Source organism: Hordeum vulgare, chromosome 3H (assembly GCF_904849725.1).
Source record: "Hordeum vulgare subsp. vulgare chromosome 3H, MorexV3_pseudomolecules_assembly, whole genome shotgun sequence".
Classification (NCBI taxonomy): domain Eukaryota; kingdom Viridiplantae; phylum Streptophyta; class Magnoliopsida; order Poales; family Poaceae; genus Hordeum; species Hordeum vulgare.
In genome coordinates, this window is record NC_058520.1 from 529,846,728 (window position 1) to 529,868,079 (window position 21,352).

The 21,352-nt window shown below is 44.2% G+C and overlaps 2 protein-coding genes across 2 annotated transcripts; one reads left to right on the top strand and one right to left on the bottom strand.

Moving 5' to 3' along the window:
* Window positions 1-714: 714 nt before the first annotated feature.
* Window positions 715-2,189, top strand: LOC123444721 (probable WRKY transcription factor 54). Its single transcript, XM_045121539.1, has 3 exons — window positions 715-1,248; window positions 1,365-1,472; window positions 1,556-2,189. The coding sequence occupies exons 1-3, from the start codon at window positions 989-991 to the stop codon at window positions 1,968-1,970; spliced, it is 783 nt and encodes a 260-aa protein (XP_044977474.1). The 5' UTR covers window positions 715-988; the 3' UTR covers window positions 1,971-2,189.
* A 136-nt stretch (window positions 2,190-2,325) lies between these two features.
* LOC123444720 (protein FATTY ACID EXPORT 3, chloroplastic) lies at window positions 2,326-7,721 on the bottom strand. Its single transcript, XM_045121538.1, has 7 exons — window positions 7,329-7,721; window positions 6,504-6,900; window positions 6,141-6,311; window positions 4,296-4,342; window positions 4,180-4,217; window positions 2,838-2,921; window positions 2,326-2,684 (listed from the first exon to the last, which is right to left on the bottom strand). Exons 1-6 carry the CDS (start codon window positions 7,560-7,562, stop codon window positions 2,840-2,842), a joined length of 969 nt encoding a protein of 322 aa, XP_044977473.1. The 5' UTR covers window positions 7,563-7,721; the 3' UTR covers window positions 2,326-2,684; window positions 2,838-2,839.
* Between the last annotated feature and the right edge of the window lie 13,631 nt (window positions 7,722-21,352).

Sequence of the window (21,352 nt, forward strand, 5' to 3'; positions counted from 1 at the left end):
AGCTGAAGATAGGCAGGCGCACATGAACACGAGCAATATCATACTGGTGTGGTGCTCGTCGCTTCAATTCGCAGAAGGATCTTTCCCGAAAAGAAAAACTGCAAGAGGGTCGATCGATCAATCAATCGGTTGATGTACGCGGCCGGCCCAGGGATTACACGGCCGCTTTGAATCTTTTTGTTTAGGACCCAACGCGGGGCTTTGGCACGGCACATATATACATTGAACCGAACCTGAATCCGAATCCAGAGCCGCAGAGCGAGCAGGCAGCGCGCACGTGCCAAGCGTCAACCGCCAGCGAATCTAGGGAACACTTGCATTTTTGTTCTCTGTTCCTTGCGTCTCTCTTGGCGCCCGCCCGTGTGTGCATGTTGGTTTTTTTTTTTTTTTTGCGGGGGCCGTGTGTGTGTGTGTGTTTTCTTCTCAGGAGTTGATTAGGGCCTTGTGGCAACACGACTGGTGTCACGTATGCATCACCCCGTACGTCAGGTATCACTGGTGAGACGAGAGTGAGCTCGGGTCGCCCATGTGACGGCGCACGTACGTACAGTACGTGCGTAGGGCGACGCGTTCCCGTAACCACTACGCGTCGCCTTCGATCTCACCCGGACTGCGGGCTCTGCTAGCTTCGACCTCTCTCATCACAGGTTACAATTGTCTGCATCTGACGCATGTACGTAGTTTATCGTCGTTACTTACCAGTTAACTCTTGGCCCTTGACTTTCCACTCGATCGTCTGCAAAGGGAAAGGGAGGGAGGTACTGAGCTCGGTTTCGGCCGCCTTCCATGCACCTTCCCCGTTGTTCCCCTGCCCGAGGTTTCCTATAAATTGTCGAGGATATGGCACGACCAGCCGATCCATTCGCACTCACAACACAAGCTCGACAACGAGAAGCCAGAAGAAAAGTTGGTGCACGACGTACTGTCCAGTCCAGTTATAGGGACTGCCAAGTTCGATCGAGGTAGCAGAGGCGGAGAGACCCTTGCCATGGCGCTGGCCACCCCAACAGCGGTGGTGCTGGAGCTGATGACGATGGGGCAGCAGTCCGCGGCGCACCTCGGGGACCTTCTCCGGGCGGCCTCCCCGCCGGTGCGGGCGGAGCACCAGGCGCTCGCCGCGGAGATCCTCCGCTGCTGCGACCGGGTGATCGCCGCGGTGAGCGCCGGCGCCGCCGGTAAAAAGAGGAAGGCGATGGACCCAGGCAGCCATCCTCACGCTCACGCGGCCGCGATGCCGTGCAAACGAAGGTGCGAGGCTTGGATCGCCACTCGCGCCGGGATGGAAGGATTCTGAATTAATCCTCCACCCTTGCACGAGCATGACAGTATGTTTGACTGACAGACTTGCCGTCGATTTCTCGCAGGGTGCGTGGCGCGGAGGCGCACAGGGAGGTCCATGCCGGCACGACGGCGGACGGGTTCGCGTGGAGGAAGTACGGGCAAAAGGACATCAACGGAAGCAACCACCCGAGGTACATACAGTATGTGTACAGTAGAAAGAAATGCCGCTAATGGTCGATCAGAGCAGAGCCTGACGCTATTTTGGTGCATGCAGGCTCTACTACCGCTGCGCGTTCAGAGGCGAGGGGTGCGCCGCGACCCGTCGGGTGCAGCGGGCGCAGGAGGAGCCCGCGGCGTTCGTGATCGCCTACTACGGCGAGCACACCTGCGGAGCCGCCGTCTGTCGGCAAAGCGCGGAGCCACTGCCTCCTAGTGTCGTCGACTCCGGCTCAAACGCTCGTGGAATCGTCGGTGCCACTGCCATCGACCAGAACAGGGGCTCGCCTCTGCTGCCGGCGGGCGACCAGCACGGCGCACAGCGTCACGGCCAGGCGCCCTGTGACACGTCGCGGGGATGGTTGTCGCCGTCGTCCTCGTCATACTCGTCGGAGGAGTTTCTCGATGGCAGCTTCGACTGGGAGTGGGAGACCGTCGTCAACTCCCTCAGTTACGGCGATCTGCTTCAGTAGAGCACAGCAGATAGCCTGCCTCGGCTAGCGTGCGACGACGACCTGTTCACCGTTTAGTGGACAGATCTGGAGTGCCTTGGCTGTCGCAGTGTGACTAATGAGTAGTGATAATGTACGCGGGTGGGTGAGAGCTGAGAGGTTCCGGCTGCAAGAGGTTGTGTTGTGATGTAGAGTTGGCTAATCAAATTGGTTGCAATACTAAGCGTTTGTTTCAGCAAACGGAATAGATCGACAAATGGTTGAACAAATTGACAAACTCGGCTACAATCTAACAAGCATTAATAAGCAAACAAAAGATAGCATGCCACCGTCACTGCCAAATTGTTACCCTCAGGCCAAACAGCAACATACTGAGTGAGACAAGCCGATTTTCGGATTTCACTGGATATTCAATGTGTTACAACTACGTTGCATAAATAAACAATATAAATGATGAAGAGCTTGATACATACTAGAGACCTTGAAGGGCCATTCCTTATTCTGGTTCGGGACAGCATCTATATTACACGAGGAAAGGAACAAACGCGAGGGGCGAGTATGCGAGCAATTCTTGTGAGTCCAGGTATCACTGTATAGAGCAACTTTAGAGTTCAGACACCATGGAGCGTGCCTGAGTTGAATGCCGATGAAAGAAGGATAAGGCGAAGGGTCACCATCAATCTCCAGAACCCAAGTTCCCGCGGTCATATGATTCATCCAGGTGTGTTGTATAACCTAGAGAAGTGTTGTGCCGTGAGATATAGAGCAATTTAGTTCAATCATTTAAGGCACATACGGTTTAGCTAGTTCAGTATCCAAGTGCACATACTATACAAGGTACACTGGTTTATACAAAAGGATCTTTAGGTGAAAGAAGTGAGGTATTACCATTAGTTATCTGAACTGCTCTCGGTGCGACCTTTGTGGCCACCAGTCACAATGCGATGAATGTAAAAGGTCGCTACCATTCCACTGCAACACAAATAAAAAATATATAGATATTGTGCATGTTTTCCGTGGTCCAATTCAAAATCGCCCTGGTGGCCTTTGCAAACAGCATAAAGTGCTCTCTAAATGAAGTACACAAATAGCCAGCTTAATTGCTGAAAGAAAATCTCCAAAAAAAAAAAAATCAGTCCGCCTGCAAGTTCACAAAATGCTGATTTTTTTTTACATAGGTGTCAAACTTCAACCTTCTATGTTTTCATATATTTAAATTGGGCAATCATATGTGCTGATTTGTCTAGAAAGTACTTCCATAGTATCACAGCATTATTAGATTTAATAAATAGAACAGAATAGAAATTATGGGTCACTGTGTGATGGAGACCGCGTAAATATCCAAAACGCTAAATTAGGGAACTAGAGGAGCTCGCCCATCCTCGTCCGATCCGCAGGGTGTCACATTTCTACCTAACAACATACAGCTAAGGGAATGAACTTCACCTCTTAACACGTTTTTGAACTAGAGGAAGTAATAGAGCTATCAGACCTTTTAGACTTTTAGTTGACGGGGGGCTAGTACATGTCCAACTAGTATTATTTGACAGCAATTTGTGTGTAATGCTTGACAACAACTATGTGATAGATACTTCCACTAGTTCCATCCTTCTATTTAAAGGAAACATTCATCACATTTGGGTTGATAATGGTGCAAGTCTTGCACTATAAGACACATCCAAAGTGTAGTAGGGAAACTCAAGGGCGAAACAAGATGAAAATGATGTATTTACCAGTTTAGCCTTTAGTCATCATCAGCTTCTTGTTCACACCTTACAAGTATAACGCGATAAAACTACCGAAAGGTGGTAGCAACAGAAGAAGGAAAAAAGAGGATTTCTAACAGATCAATGGGAGGTGTCACCCTGTCAGGGGATTGCAGCAGAGGCAATCAATATAGTTTTGGAAAGAACTATGTGGTACAGTGTAGTACAGTAAAAGTGAGAGGTGGTCTATTGTGGGGCACAGGTTGCCAGAAAGGTTGAATGCAAAATTGCAAATAGGTGAGAAAATCGTAATATCCACCAAGGAAAAACTGTACTGTGTAGAGCCCTTGTAGACACAGGAACAAGCCATTTTATGCAGTCTTGCAGGTATAAACGCACAACATAAACATGCAAGGAAGCGACGTAGCTCATGACAGTAACTGTTTATATAAAACTAGTATATGTTTCTCTGATTCTAGACTAAAAGTATTCATAGCAAGTACAAGGATAAAATGTCTACTGACCTGAGAAGGACCGCGAAAACATTTGGAAACCACCCATACTGCACACACACAAAATTCAATTAAATCCTGCCATTGCTAATGGGGGGGATACAATTTGAGCCAAACTAGAAACCTACCCGGAAGAAAACTGACAAGTCCTTGAAGAAGATAACGCTTGCAATAGCTGCATACCACAAGTCAAGTATGTTGGGAATTTGCAAGTTATTAAAAAGAATAACAAACCAATAACTTATCAGAGCTCAACTGGTAACATCATCTTGAGACTATTACTCAATGTGCAACTATAAATTGAGCCTCACTAGCGTTACACGGTCAATACAAGTCAATATGAATAATCAGATATATGAATCATAGAAGAAGTGCATTGCACTATCAATCTGAATAGTTGAAACCTTGGAGGATCAACTTGAGTCGAAACTCCATCAGTAATATATGTTCAATATTTGTATGCATTATGGAATTCAACTTGAATCTAAACTCGACGTGTGCTATGTGTGGAAACTCCCAAAAAATATCAAAATAGAAATGGATATAGCCGGAGCACCCAGTCATGTAAAAAAAAAGAGAAATCAAGATCAAACAGAATCACATCCTCAAGGTTAAAAAAACTGCATGCAAGACACTAGTCACTGTACACCACCTACTCTATGTTTACAACATTGTTTGACAACTTCAGAAGAAAAGAAAAAATGCATGTGGCTTTCTTAGAGTTTACGCTTGGTTGTGCTTCATTTGGTATTTGCTTTTCAAATATATTTACATATCATTACAGAACTGAACATCAGCTCCAATAGACAGCAAAAACAATTTTATTGTACTAAAAATGGAAAATGTCAAAATAAGTAGTACTCCCTCTGTCTCAAAATAACTGTCTCAACTTTATACTAGCTCTAGTACAAAATTGTACTAAGCTTAAGACACTTATTTTGGGACGGAGGGAGTACAATCTTCTTGTTGGCATGGACCAATTATCAAAGTTAACTTTTGACGAATAAACATCAATGATTGGTTAAGTTTGCAGAAATAACAAAAGCAAATCTTAAAATCCATTATAACAGGAAAAAGTGAAATCCAGATATATTTAGGGCCTCTTTGATTCGCAGTATTCTCAAAATGCAGGAATAGAAAAAACGCAAGAATATAGTGACATGCCCTATTGTATACTACAGGATTAGCAGACTACAGGAATTTGGATGGAAGAGTGTTTGGTAGCACAGAAAAAAACAAAGAAATTCTACCAAGAGGTTTGAGTGGATGGGAATTTTCCTCCAAAATGCAGTACAAATGAATCCTATGGAAAAATTTCTAAGGATTCCAATACTGAGAATCAAACGACCACCGAAGGAAAAAAATCCTAAGGATCCAAATCTTTAAAAAATCCTATGGGTTTCCTTTGGATCAAAGGAGTTATAATTGCAACAATATCATGCAGGAATACTGAATTCCTGTTTGATTTACTTTGAACTAATGTGATTGGATTTTATTGGAAGCTGTCGAATTTAAATAGAGGACAGGAGAAGCCTGATAAAAATATTCTTCTATTCCTGGAGCCCAAAGCTATTTTGCAATACCGATACATTTCATAGCTGAAAGCAGTCACCTATTTGCTCTCAGCAGAATTGTGATGGGTCTGATAGTATGCACAACAAAAACAGATGCATATCACCTCACTCAACAAATGTAAATAAGCACAAAAACATAAAACTCTTAGATAGACAAAACAAACAAATCAGTTGAAGAGCAATCTTCTGAACTCAATACATCACAAACAAATGTACTCCTATTTTACTTCTTTTTTCTTTCATTCTGTTTTTCTTAACTATGCCAACATTAAGAACATGTCACATAAGCATACAGATAATATTTACTGGCAGAAGTAGCTATGCCAATGCCACTTCAGTCGTGAAACAGGGGTAAATAATATGAAGCAAGGAAAATAATGTGAGAAGAAATGAACTAACCAGCTTGCCCTTTCAGCAGAAGACGAGGCTGACGACCGCCTGCTCTTTGCGATCTCAAACTTGAGATACCCAGAGCCAATAGTGCAAACCCAAGAACAAAACCAAAGCGAATTGCAGATGTACTTCCAGTTAGCATGAAGTTAAGGAAACCTCCTACAGTAAGAAAGGTACCTACAAGGAATAAAACAGTTCCATTAATACTATTCAATTGCAACGCTAACATAGCAAGGCAGCACCAAACTGCCTATATACAACTGATGATCTAACAAAGCCATTTCCGGAAAGAGCCACATGTTCGTCAACTTGCGGCATGAGTATTACATAGATAACTGGAAATGCTAGCAACAGAATGCCATTACATACCAAATGAAATGCCGACATGATAATCCTTGTACTCTGATGGCCCATTGAGGTTGCCAACTGCATTGATTGTCTCGGTGATATCCTTGATTGAATCTGGGGAGTTCTTAGCTGCCAGCTGTAGATATTCCTGCCCCTCCTCACCAACCTCTGCAGCGATAACGCTCAGGTCCTTTTGTGCTTTATCAGCCTGGATCCTTAGCTTCTCTGAGGCCTCTAACAGCACCTCCCTCGCCCTCTTGGAGTAGACATCGTATGCCTGCGTTGTCAGGGCCTGCATTCGGATGGCCTCGGCCTTGAACTGCTTGAGCATTTCCTTCCACACCTCCTGGGCCTCCTCGGGCTCTATCTCGATCTTCTCCGATTCCTTTTCCTTGTCATCACCCAATTCTGAACTCATCTGAACTCAGCAGAGAAAATAACTTGTGAGCTTAGCATAATTTGACAACACAGTTGAGCCACGGAATATGGTATTTAGCATACAGAAACATTGCCGAAAGGCCTCGATGCGTTAACAGAGACACCGCTGCAAACATCTCCCATTTGGCTGGCACACGAAAAGAATATACTCGCACATTATCCTCAATGCACTTAACGAATCGAAAATTGTAAAAGCGCACAACGATTACTTCAGCCCGTGCATCGCGCGAGGAGGATAAAACAAAATGAAAGGCGGGCGGGTGAGATGACCAACTACTACTCTACTCCTACAACCTAGCAGATCAGATAGGTAGGGGCAGAAGAAACACGCGTCAGAAGACAAAACAGGGCATCACCACTGGAAACAGAAAAAACGGGGGAAGGATCTCGGAGAGGGCGGGCACGCACCGGTTCCTCCCCTGCGAGGGCGGCGACGAAGCGGCGAGGACGGAGGGAGGCGGCGAGGCGAGCGCCGCCCGAGAGCGCCCGGGGCGGGGCGTCCAGTCGGCTACGGCGGTCGGGGGAGGAGCGAGCGAGGCGCAGGAATGGGGAGGAGGCGAGGGGGCGGAAGGCCGCGCGGGCGGCCGGGTTGGGGCCCGCGAGCGGGGAGGAGGCGGCGGCGTGGAGGAGAGAGGCCGCCATGGGAGACGGGGCGAGGGGCTGGTCTCGGGGAGGGTGGCGAGGGGTGGAGGACGGGACGGCGGAGGCGGACGGCACGAAGGAAATGGGAGCGGAGGATGGAGGGGAGTTCGGTGGGGTTTCTTCGGGGCTTTTGTTTTGGGTTCCGTTCCGTGGTGCTTGGCTTGGCCGCTGCGGGGATTTTGCTCGAGATTCCTTTCTTTTGCTTTTCGGCTTTCGTAAGCAGGGAGCAGGGCAGTGAAGTGAGATACAAGTCCCGTCCATCCAATGATCCAACGCTCATATAGGGTGATTCTAAATCTCACACATGATTTATTTATTTTTTGCATGATATCTCACACATGATATTGATATGGATACTTTCACACACTGTGCCCAATGTCGAATACCACTGCGGTTAGAGCATCTACAAGTGATTAGAGCCATGGACGGATTCAGGCCGAGGCAGCCCGGGCGGCGGTCTGGGACGTGAGGCCCATCTCGGGTGTACACTATAGTGTTTAGTGTAGCTAGACTTCTACAGGCCTTGGTCTGGTCTGGTTCGTCTGGGGCTTGGTTCATTTCTGGGTCCGCCACTGATTAGAGGATCTATAGCTCGACCTAGCTAAACTGGTCCAGTTTGCGTGGAACTTGGTTCATTCGTGGGTCCGTCACTGATTATAGGATCTATAGCTGGACCTAGCTAATCATCGCACTTTGTGGGAGTGAAGGCGACGCCGACAGCTCCAGTTGTTAACCACCTACTCTTTGCGGATGATAGCATGCTGCTTTTCAAAGCGAGTGTTGAAGGGGCGACGGTGGTATCAAACCTGTTGACCACTTATTGCAATGCTTCTGGCCAGAAAGTTAATAATGTGAAGTCCTCTATCTTTTTCAGTAAATGGTGCCCTCAAACTGTTAGAGATTCCACTAAGATATCACTGGATGTCCACAGGGAAGAACTATGTGTGAGGTACTTAGGTTTGCCGACTGATGTGGGACATGCAAGCAAGGGGACTTTTAAGTACGTGTGGGGCAGAGTTTGGGAAAAGATTAATGGATGGATGGGGAAGATGCTTTCGTATGGGGGAAGGAAGTTCTGATAAAGGTTGTTGCTCAAGCAATACCAGTTTTTTCGATGGCATGCTTCAGGTTACCTCGTGGCATTTGCGAGAACATAACTTCGATGATTCGTCAATTTTGGTGTGGGGGTAAGAGGGGCAAAAGGAAGCCATGTTGGGTCTCATGGGACGTTTGTACTTCACCAAAATCTCTTGGAGGTCTTGGTTTCAAGGACATTGAGTTGTTCAACTTATCACTCTTGGCAAGACGAGCATGGAGGCTGTTAAAGGGGCGTGCAACACTAAGTGGTAGGATTCTTAAGGCAGTGTATTATCCCACGGTCTTATTACTAGAGGCTTAGCTGGGCGGGCATCCTTCTCAAATTTGGAGGGCAATCTTGAATGGGAGAGATGTTGTTGCACAAGGGATTATCAAGAGGATTGAAACTGGAGAGAACACCAATATTTGGTCCCAGAACTGGCTGCCTAGGCTGGGTATGATGCGGCCGATTGCCCCTCTGGTGATTAACCCTCCCCAAAGAGTGTCAGATCTTATTGATGCCTCCGCTAGCGCATAGCGAGAGGATGAACTTCGTAGAGTTTTTACTCCGATCGATGTTGATATGATCTTATCTATTCCATTATGCACGAGGAGGATGGCAGATTTTTGGGCGTGGGGTGAAGATCACCGCGACATGTTTTCAGTAAGTTCAGCTTACAAGATGCTTCTTAAATCAAAAAGGGATGGAGCGAACCTACTAGATGGAACTGGTGGGGCTTCAGCTACGGATCGAGAGAAACATGCATGGGCTTCCTTGTGGAACATTAAGGTTCCCTCCAAGTTGAAGAACTTTGTGTGGCGGCTTTGCAGGGACGTAGTTCCCTCTGCGAATGTCCTTTGTCATCGACATATGATACCAGCTCTATTTGCCACTTCTGTATGGCGGAAGATAGCTGGAAGCATGCTCTGATAGACTGCATCTCAGCTAGATGCGTGTGGTCTTTGTCATCTGAAGAAGTGGTGAAAAATATGAAGGCGAATCTGAACCTTAATGCCAGAAGTTGGATCTTCACTATGCAGGAAATCCTATCGCAACAAATGTTTAACCATATGGTGGTTACTATGTGGGCTATCTGGAGATCTAGGCGTCGAGCTATTCATGAAGAGATATAAGATAGCCCACTTCAGACCCACCGTTTCATCGAGGCATTTCTGCGAGATATTGACATAACTTCTAAATCGGCACTTTGCAGTCCTTCGCTAAGGGCTCCCAGAACCAATGGGTGGATTCCCCCACCACTGGGCTTCTTAAACATGAATGCAGATGCCACTACTGTGATGGTTGTGGTGGTGTTGGGGTGGTGTGTAGAGATTCAGAGGGAGTTTTTCTGGGGGCATCAGCCATCTCTTATCAGCATATACATGATCCGGTTGTCTTGGAAGCTCTGGTGATGAGAGAGGTGATGGCTTTAGCAGAGGATGTGTACGTCCAGAAGATTCATGTGGCATCAGATTGCAAGACGGTGGTGGATGATATCAAGCGAAGAGCAAAAGGGAAGAATGCAGCCATTATAGTTGAGACCATTGAGCGTTCTAAGGCTTTCTCTGCTTGTAATTTCATTCATGAATTTAGGAGCTCGAATTTCGAGGCTTGCACACTCGCTGGGCATGCTCTGTCTCTTGGGTATGGTCCCCATGTTTGGTTAGGCCTACCTGGAGATTTACATTTCCTACATGTAAAGGTTGTCTCAGTTTAATATGGCCTCGCGAGTTTGTCTAAAAAAAGCTAATCTGGTCCCTCTTGCTCAAGAAAAAAAAGTTAATCCGGTCCCTAAACATCCATAGAGGTGACTGGTTAAATACGAGTGTAATTAGAGCATCTATAACCGCTCCTAGATAATTCGGACCCTAGTCGTGTGCAAACGTGTCCGCATTCACAGCAATGACGTGTCAACCCTTAAATGTTCGCTTTCACAACTGAATACTATTGGGGAACGTTGCATGGGAAACAAAAAATTCCTACGTGTTGGAAATATGCCCTAAAGGCAATAATAAATTGGTTATTATTATATTTCCTTGTTCATAATAATCGTTTATTATCCATGCTATAATTGTATTAATTGAAAACTCACATACATGTGTGGATACGTAGACAAACACAATGTCCCTAGTGAGCCTCAAATGGACTAGCTCGTCGATCACAAGATGGTCGAGGTTTCCTGGCCATAGACATGAGTTGTCATTTGATAACCGAAACTATGAACGTAGCATACCATCATGTCAGGCGTTAATGACAAGTGAGTTGTCGCTTGATACGTCTTCAACGTATCTACTTTTCCAAACTCTTTTGTACTTGTTTTGGACTCTAATTTGCATGATTTGAATTAAACTAACCCGGACTGACGATGTTTTCAGCAGAACTGCCATGGTGTTATTTTTGTGCACAAATAAAAGTTTTCGGAATGACCTTGAAACTTACGAGGATTTTTTATGTAATATATAAAAAATATCAGAGAAAGAATCAACTGAAGATACGCTGCCAGTGGGCCACGAGTCGTGCAGGCGCCCCCCTAGGGCGCGCCTAGCAGGCTCGTGGGGCCCACGTGGCTCCTCCGACTTCATCTCCAACTCTATATAACCTCTCTCACCCAGAAAAAAAATGAAAGAGAAGAGTTCAACGCGTTTCACGATACGGAGCCGCCGCCACCGCCTGTTCTTCCTCGGGAGGGCACATCTGGAGTCCGTTCTGGACTCCGGAGAGGGGAAATCGACGTCGCCGTCATCATCAACCATCCTCCATCGCTAATTCCATGATGCTCTACATCGTTCGTGAGTAACCTTATCGTAGGCTTGCTGGACGGTGATGGGTTGGATGAGATCTATCATGTAATCGAGTTAGTTTTGATGGGGTTTGATCCCTAGTATCCACTATGTTCTAAGATTGATGTTGCTACTACTTTGCTATGCTTAATGCTTGTCACTAGGGCCCGAGTGCCATGATTTCAGATCTGAACCTATTATGTTTTCATAAATATATGTGTGTTCTTGATCCTATCTTGCAAGTTGTAGTCACCTACTATGTGTTATGACCCGGCAACCCCGGAGTGACAATAGCCGGAACCACTCCTCGAGATGACCATAGTATGAGGATCCCATGTATTCACCATGTGCTAATGCTTTGTTCCGGTTCTCTATTAAAAGGAGACCTTAATATCCCTTAGTTTCCAACAGGACCCCGCTGCCACGGGAGGGTAGGACAAAAGATGTCATGCAAGTTCTTTTCCATAAGCACGTATGACTAAATACGTAATACATGCGTACATTACATTGACGAACTCGAGCTAGTTACATATCACCCTATGTTATAATTGTTACATGATGAATGCCATCCAACACAATTATCCATCACCGATCCAATGCCTACGAGCTTTTCCTATACTGGTCCTTGCTAAGTTACTTTACCGCTACTGCTGTCACACTTGCTATACAAATTACTACTGCTACTGTTACCGCTGCTACCGTTACTATCATACTACTTTGCTACTAAAACTTTGCTGCAGATACTAAGTCTTTCAGGTGTGGTTGAATTTACAACTCAACTGCAAATACTAGAGAGTATTCTTTGGCTCCCCTTGTGTCGAATAAATAAATTTGGGTTGAATACTCTACCCTCGAAAACTGTTGCAATCCCCTATACTTGTGGGTTATCAAGACCTTTTTCTGGCGCCGTTTCCGGGGAGCATAGCTCTATTCTGTGAGTCACTTGGGATTTATATCTGTTGATCACTATGAGGAATCCGAGAGATCCAAAAACTAAAGTCTTGCCCTAAACTACGAGGACACGTAAGGAAATGTCATCTAGCTCTGCACTTGATTCCCCTTCTGTTATGAGTAAATTTGCGACACCACCACCTACTAGTAATTATGATATGTCGCATGTGCTTGATGATGCTATTTCTGCTATCCATGATGCTTATGATGATGCTTTTCTTGATAATGATATGCCACTGGGTGAATTTCTAGATGCACAAATTGCTAGAGTTACTGTTGAATCTGATGATACTTCTGAAACTGATGAAATTATTGAAGTTGAACCTGTTGTGACACCTGTTAGACCTAGCTCTCCTAGATATATGAATTGCCTAATATACCTAAGGGTTATGTTATGGAGGGAGAGGTAGCTGAAGACTTTCTTCCTTGTAAGGATAGCTATGATCTTGAGAATTTATTATGCAAGTGGAAAGAAAAATCTCCGAATGCTAGAATGAAATATGATCCTAAGTTTGCTACTTCACCCATCTTTGTTACTGATAAGGATTATGGATTCTCTGTCGATCCTGAGTTAATCACTTTGTTTGAATCTGATCCTTTTCATGGTTATGAATCTGAAACTGTTGTAGCACATCTTACTAAACTGGATGATATAGCCACCCTATTCACTAATGAGGAAAAAATCGCTATTACTATGTCCTTAAGTTGTTTCCTTTCTCACTAAAGGGTGATGCTAAAACTTGGTTTACTTCTCTTTCTCCTGGTTGTGTGCGTAGTCCCCAGGATATGATATACTACTTCTCTAAGAAATATTTTCCTGCCCATAAGAAACAAGTTGCCTTGCACGATATATATAACTTTGTGCAAATTGAAGAAGAGAGTCTCCCACAAGCTTGGGGGAGGCTTGTCCAGTTACTTAATGATTTGCCTGATCACCCTCTTAAGAAAAATGAAATACTTGATATCATTTATAATGGACTAACCAATGCTTCTAGGGACCACCCAGATAGTTGTGCTGGTTGTGTTTTCAGGGAACGAAATGTGGAACAAGCTGAAATTCTATTGAATAATATCTTGAGCAATGATAATGCTTGGACTATTCCCAAACCACTGATACGTCTCAAACGTATCTATAATTTTTTATGGTTTCACGCTGTTATCTTGTCTTCTTTGGTTGTTTTATGTACCTTTTATATATTTTTTGGGACTAACTTATTAATTCAGTGCCAAGTGACAGTTCGTGATTTTTCCGTGTTTTTGACTCTTTTCAGATCTGATTTTGGAACGGAGTCCAAACGGAAGAAAAACCCCGAAATTATTTTTTCCCGAACGGAAGAAGATCAGGGGGCCTTTGGGCCAAGCCAGGTGGGCTCCAGGGAGCCCACAAGCCCCCACTCCGCCACCAGGGGGGAGGCAGCGGTGGGCAGGCTTGTGGCCTCCCTGGCCGCCCCCTGACCTAGATCCTTGGCCTATATATTCCCAAATATTCCGCAAAAAATCAGGGGAGCCTCGAAAATACTTTTCCGCCGCCGCAAGCTTCCGTTTCCGCGAGATCTCATCTGGAGACCCTTCCCGGCGCCCTGCTAGAGGGGACTTTGGTGTTGGAGGGCTTCTTCATCATCATCATCGCCCCTCCAATGACTCGTGAGTAGTTCACTTCAGACCTATGGGTCCGTAGTTAGTAGCTAGATGGCTTCTTCTCTCTCTTGGATCTTCAATACAAAGTTCTCCATGATCTTGATGGAGATCTATCCGATGTAATCTTCTTTGGCGGTGTGTTTGTCGAGATCCGATGAATTGTGGATTTGTGATCAGATTATCTATGATATATATTTGAGTCTTTGCTGATTTATTATATGCATGATTTGATATCCTTGTAAGTCTCTCTGAGTCTTGGGTTTTGTTTGGCCAACTAGATCTATGATTCTTGCAATGGGAGAAGTGCTTGGTTTTGGGTTCTACCATGTGGTGATCTTTCCCAGTGACAGTAGGGGCAGCAAGGCACACATTAAGTAGTTGCCATCAAGGGTAAAAAGATGGGGTTTTTATCATTGGTTTGAGATTATCCCTCTGCATCATGTCATCTTGCTTAAGGCGTTACTCTGTTCTTATGGACTTAATACACTAGATGCATGCTGGATAGCGGTCGACGTGTGGAGTAATAGTAGTAGATGCAGAAAGTATCGGTCTACTTGTTTTGGACATGATGCCTATAGATATAATAATTGCATAGATATCGTCACGAATTTGCGCGGTTCTATCAATTGCTCGACAGTGATTTGTTCACCCACCGTCTACTTGCTTTCATGAGAGAATCCACTAGTAAACACTACGGCCCCCGGGTCTATTCACATCCATCGTTTACACCTCCGCTTTTACTTTGCTTTGTTACTTTTTTGCTTTCAGTTCTCACTTGGCAAACAATCTATAAGGGATTGACAACCCCTTCATAACGTTGGGAGCAAGCTTTTGTGTTTGTGCAGGATCTTGTGATACTCCTCCACCGGATTGATACCTTGGTTCTCAAACTGAGGGAAATACTTACCGTCGCTGTGCTACATCACCCTTTCCGCTTCAAGGAACACCAACGCAAGGCTCCAGGGCCACGGGGGAAATCCTTTGCATACTTTCCTAGGAAGTCCCTTAAGGCGTAGCCGCAGCTGAAGGATTCCTGGTGCCGTCGACACACCTGTTTCTGGCGCCATTGGAAGGACTTTTGTGCATTAGCATAGCTGACATCAGAAGTATTTCTGGCGCCGTTGCCGGGGAGGAGAAATCAAGATCTATCCAAGTAGGTCTCACAAACTCTTCTCTTGCATTTACTTTTGTTGCCAGTTGCCTCTCGTTTTCCTCTCCCCCACTTCACATTTGCCGTTTTCATTTGCCTTTTGCCTTATTCGTTCGCCCTTTTCTCTCGCTTGCTTTCTGTTCGCTTGTGTGCCATGTGCCTTCAATATGCTTGCATCTTCGTTTGTTAATCTCTTTAAGAGACCCACTTATGTGGAACGAATTGCTAGTGAGTTGAGGGCAATTGACTATCTTTATGGAGTTTTGCGTGAGAGGCGTGAATCTGAAAATTGTGTGGAAGAAAATTATGAAGTGATTCATGGGGGTTCCTTGGATGAAAAGCATGATTGCAATGATTTCACTATAAATTCTATTAGTGATAATCATGCTGAAATTATGCAAAACCCTAAGCTTGGGGATGCTAGTTTTGCTTTGTCCACTACTTGTTGCAATAATCATGATTGGGGTGATGATCTTTCTTATGATCTTGAAAATTTGTTCAAGCCTCAAGATGAATATGATATTTGCAATATTATTGAAAGTGGGTTTGGAGAAGTCATGACTTTAGATGATAATCCCACTATTTTTGAAGAGCGTCAACTTTGCATGCATGTGGATCATGAAAAGAATATCCTATGGGATAGCTATATTGTTGAATTTGAATATGATCCCACATGTAATTGCTATGAGAGAGGAAAATATTTTGGTTGAAACTTTCATGTTACCAAATTACCTCTCGTTATGTTGAGATTGCTATTGTCTCTTTCTTCTTCATTGCATTTGGTAACTATTGGTTGTCTTGCAAATTTTTTTCTCCTATAAAATGCCTATGCATAGGAAGTATGTTAGACTTAGATATGTTTGCCTTATGCCTAGCTAAGGGCGTTAAACAAAAGCGCTTGTTGGGAGGCAAACCAACGAATCTATCATTTTTCTTTCTGTTTTGTGTTTCCCACACTTTCATAATTCTGTTATGATTGTGTTTTTTGTGTTTCTTTTTGCGTTTGTGCCAAACAAAACCGGTATGATTAGTCATCGGGATGATCGTTTGGTCATGCTGGAAAAGACAGAAACTTTCTGCTCACGAAAAGAATTTTCATTGTTTTTCTGTAAGAGCTTTTGAGTTGATTCTTTTTGCTGCTGATTTCTACGCAAATTCTTCAGACTGTCGTAACGTTTCAGAATTTTTGAAGTAGCAGAGGTATACGAAATATACAGATTGCTACAGGCTGATCTGTTGTTAACAGATTCTGTTTTTGTTGTGTTGGTTGCTTATTTTGATGAAACTATGGATAGTATCGGGGGGTATTAGCCATGGAAGATTGAAAGTACAGTAACCCAACATCAGCACAAGTAGAATTTAAGTTTTCTACAGTACCTAAGGAAGTGGTGGTTTGCTTTCTTGTACTAATGTTATCACGAGTTTCTGTTTAAGTTTCGCATTGTGAAGTTTTCAAGTTTTGGGTGAAGTTCTTATGGACAAAGAGAAAAAGAGTGGCAAGAGCTCAAGCTTGGGGATGCCCAAGGCACCCCAAGATATTCAAGGATGTCGTAAAAGCCTAAGCTTGGGGATGTCCCGGGAAGGCATCCCCTCTCTCGTCTTCAATCCATCGGTAACGTTACTTGGGGCTATATTTTTTATTCACCACATGTTATGTGTTTTTGCTTGGAGCGTCTTGTATCGTAGGAGTCTTTTATTTTTGTTGTGTCACAATCATCCTTGCTGCACACCTAGAGAGAGAGACATGCACACACCGTGATTTTGTCGAGCTTCACTTATATCTTTTGGTAGACAATTCAGCTCACATGTGCTTCATTTATATCTTTTGAGCTAGATACTTTTGCTCTATGTGCTTCACTTATATATTTTGGAGCACAGCGGTGCGTGGCTTGGTAGTTCATCTATGATTTGAAAGTAGTCTCAAAAGGGGTAGTTATCCAAAGGGATACGAAAACTTCCACCTTGATGTGCATTCAATAGTTAGAGAAGTTTGATTCATCTCAATTAGTTTTGAGTTGTGGTTATGGTAATATTGAAGTCATGCCAGTAAGGTGTTGTGGATCTAGAAATACTTGTGTTGAAGTTAGTGATTCCCGTAGCATGCACGTATGGTGAACAGCTATGTGATGAAATCTGAGCATGATTAGTATATTGATTGTCATCCTTTGCGTGGCGGTCGGGATCGCGCGATGGTTTATACCTACCAACCCTTCCCCTAGGAGTGTGCGTTGAATGCTTTGTTTCGATTACTAATAAAACTTTGGCAACAAGTATATGAGTTCTTCATGACTAATGTTGAGTCCATGGTTTAGATGCACTTTCACCTTCCACCATCACTATCTTCTTAGTGTCGTGCAACTTCCGCCGGTACACAAAACCCACCATTAGCCTCCCTCAAAACAGCCACCATACCTACCTACTATGGCTTTTTCAAAGTCATTCCGAGATATATTGCCATGCAACTACCACCATGACATGTGCCACCACGTCTACTTTTCCTTTGCATGATCGTAAGATAGCTAGCATGATGTTTCCATTGATGTCTATGCCATGCTAGATCATTGCCACGGTACACTACCGAAGGCATTCCATATAGAGTCATAGTTGATCTAAGTTTTGAGTTGAAAGTGTGATGACCATCATTAATGGAGCATTGTCCCATGTGAGGAAATAAAAGAGGCCAAATAAGCCCACCAAAATAAAAAAAGAGGCCAAAGAGCCCACCAAAAAAAACAAATGAGAGAAAAAGAGAGAAGGGACAATGCTACCACTTTTTCCACACTTGTGCATATTAAGTACCATGATCTTCATGATTGAGAGTCTCTCGTTTTGTCACCACCATATAGCTAGTGGGAAATTTTCATTATATAACTTGGCTTGTATATTCCAATGACAAGCTTCCTCAAAATTGCCTTAGGTCTTCGTGAGCAAGCAAGTTGGATGCAGACCCACTAGTTTTCTTTAAGAGTTTTCACATACTAATAGCTCTAGTGCATCATTTGTATGGCAATCCCTACTCATTCACATTGATATCTATTTATGAGCATCTCCACAGCTCATTGATATGCCGAGTTAATGTCACTATCTTCTCCTTTTTGTCTTGCAACCTCCACCACACTCCACACCATCTATAGTGCTATAACCATGGCTCACGCTCATGTATTGCGTGAGAGTTGAAAAGGTTTGAGAAAGTAAAGGTGTGAAACAATTACTTGGGCAATACCGGGGTTGTGCATGATTTAAATTCGTTGTGCAATGATGATAGAGCATAGCCAGACTATATGCTTTTGTAGGGATAACTTTCTTTTGGCCTTGTTATTTTGAAAGTTCATGATTACCTTGCTAGTTTACTTGAATTATTATTGTTTCCACGTCAATAGAAAACTATTGTTTTGAATCTAACGGATCTGAACATTCACATCACATAAGAGGAATTACAAAGGACACCTATGCTTGGTAGCATGAAAGCATCAAAAACTCATTCTTTATCACTTCCCTACTCGAGCACGAGCAGGAGTTAAGCTTGGGGATGCTTGATACGTCTCAAACGTATCTATAATTTTTTATGGTTTCACGTTGTTATCTTGTCTTCTTTGGTTGTTTTATGTACATTTTATATCTTTTTGGGACTAACTTATTAATTAAGTGCCAAGTGTCAGTTCCTGTTTTTTCCGTGTTTTTGACTCTTTTCAGATCTGATTTTGGAACGGAGTCCAAACGGAAGAAAAACCCCGAAATGATTTTTCCCGAACGGAAGAAGATCAGGGGGCCTTTGGGCCAAGCCAGGTGGGCTCGAGGGAGCCCACAAGCCCCCACTCCGCCACCAGGGGGAGGCCGCGGCAACCAGGCTTGTGGCCTCCCTGGCGCTCCCCTGCCCTAGATCCTTGGCCTATATATTCCCAAATATTCCGCAAAAAATCAGGGGAGCCTCGAAAATACTTTTCCGCCGCCGCAAGCTTCCGTTTCCGCGAGATCTCATCTGGAGACCCTTCCCGGCGCCCTGCCGGAGGGGACTTTGGAGTTGGAGGGCTTCTTCTTCATCATCATCGCCCCTCCAATGACTCGTGAGTAGTTCACTTCAGACCTACGGGTCCGTAGTTAGTAGATAGATGGCTTCTTCTCTCTCTTGGATCTTCAATACAAAGTTCTCCATGATCTTCATGGAGATCTATCCGATGTAATCCTCTTTGGCGGTGTGTTTGTCGAGATCTGATGAATTGTGGATTTGTGATCACATTATCTATGAATTATATTTGAGTCTTTGCTGATTTCTTATATGCATGATTTGATATCCTTGTAAGTCTCTCCGAGTCTTGGGTTTTGTTTGGCCAACTAGATCTATGATTCTTGCAATGGGAGAAGTGCTTGGTTTTGAGTTCATACTGTGTGGTGACCTTTCCCAGTGACAGAAGGGGCAGCAAGGCACACATCGTGTTGTTGCCATCAAGGGTAACAAGATGGGCTTTTATCGTAGATATGAGATTGTCCATCTACATCATGTCATCTTGCTTAAGGCGTTACTTTGTTCTTTTGGACTTAATACACTAGATGCATGCTAGATAGCTGTCGACGTGTGGAGTAATAGTAGTAGATGCAGAAAGTATCGGTCTACTTGTTTTGGACGTGATGCCTATAGATATAATCATTGCCTTAGATAACGTCACGACTTTGCGCGGTTCTATCAATTGCTCGACAGTAATTCGTTAACCCACCGTCTACTTGCTTTCATGAGAGAAGCGACTAGTGAACACTACGGCCCCCGGGTCTATTCACAACTATCGTCTCCACTTTCACTTTTACTTTGCTTTGTTTTCTTTGTTGCTTTCAGTTCTCACTTTGCAAACAATCTATAAGGGATTGACAAACCCTTCATAGCGTTGGGTGCAAGCTCTTTGTGTTTGTGCAGGTACTTGTGACTTGACGCAATCCTTTCTCTGGTTCGATACCTTGGTTCTCAAAACTCAGGGAAATACTTGCCGCCGCTATGCTACATCACCCTTTCCGCTTCGAGGGAACACCAACGCAAGGCTCCAAGGCCACGGGGGAATCCTTTGCATATTTGCCAAGGAAGTCCCTAAAGGCGTAGCCGTAGCAGAAGGATTCCTGGCGCCGTTGCTGAGGAGTATCAAGACAAGAATAGTCTCCCGTCAACACGCTTGTTTCTGGCGCCGTTGGAAGATCTTTTGTTGCAGTAGCTGAAGTATTTCTGGCGCCGTTGCTGGGGAAGGAGAGATCAAGACCTATCCAAGTAGGTGTCACAAACTCATCTCTTGCATTTACCTTTTTTGCCAGTTGCCTCTTGTTTTCCTCTCCCCCACTTCACATTTGCCGTTTTCATTTGCTTTTCTCCTTTGCCGTTTTCTTTTTCCTTTTTGCCGTTTTCCTTTGCCGTTTTCTTTTGCCCTTTGCCGGTTTTCTTGCTTGCTTGTGTGCTTGTTTGTTTGTTGAAGTCATCATGGCTGAAAACACCAAACTTTGCGACTTCTCGAGCACTAATAATAATGATTTTATTAGTACTCCAATTGCTCACGCCACTAGTGCGGAATCGTATGAAATCAACGCAGCCTTGCTGAGTCTTGTTATGAAAGAGCAATTCTCTGGCCTTCCTAGTGAAGATGCCGCATCCCATCTCAATACCTTCATTGAGCTTTGCGATATGCAAAAGAAAAGAGATGTGGATAATGACGTGATTAAGTTGAAGCTTTTTCCTTTCTCGTTGCGAGATCGCGCAAAGACTTGGTTTTCTTCTTTGCCTAAAAATAGTTTCGATTCTTGGGATAAGTGCAAAGATGCTTACATATCCAAGTATTTTCCGTCGGTTAAGATTATCTCTCTACGTAACGATATAATGAATTTCAAGCCACTTGATCATGAACACGTTGCACAATCTTGGGAGAGGATGAAGTTAATGATTAGAAATTATCCCGCTCATGGTTTGAGTTTGTGGATGATTATACAAATCTTTTATGCTGGTTTGAATTTTGCTTCTTGCAATATCTTGGACTCCGCCTCAGGTGGAACGTTCATGGAAATCACGTTAGGAGACGCTACAAAACTCCTAGACAATATCATGACCAACTACTCTCAGTGGTACACTGAAAGGTCACCTGCTAGCAAAAAGGTGCACGCTATAGAAGAAATTAACTCGCTTAGTGCTAAGATGGACGAGTTGATGAATTTGGTTGCTAGTAGA

Excerpts from the sequence above, each read along its gene's own strand:
- LOC123444721 (XM_045121539.1), top strand. The coding sequence starts at position 989 with ATGGCGCTGGCCACCCCAACAGCGGTGGTGCTGGAGCTGATGACGATG. Across the intron at positions 1,249-1,364 it reads GCGATGCCGTGCAAACGAAG|GGTGCGTGGCGCGGAGGCGC; the intron begins GTGCGAGGCTTG and ends GATTTCTCGCAG. Across the intron at positions 1,473-1,555 it reads AACGGAAGCAACCACCCGAG|GCTCTACTACCGCTGCGCGT; the intron begins GTACATACAGTA and ends TGGTGCATGCAG.
- LOC123444720 (XM_045121538.1), bottom strand. The coding sequence starts at position 7,562 with ATGGCGGCCTCTCTCCTCCACGCCGCCGCCTCCTCCCCGCTCGCGGGC. Across the intron at positions 6,312-6,503 it reads TCATGTCGGCATTTCATTTG|GTACCTTTCTTACTGTAGGA; the intron begins GTATGTAATGGC and ends TATTCCTTGTAG. Across the intron at positions 4,218-4,295 it reads ACTTGTCAGTTTTCTTCCGG|TATGGGTGGTTTCCAAATGT; the intron begins GTAGGTTTCTAG and ends GTGTGTGTGCAG.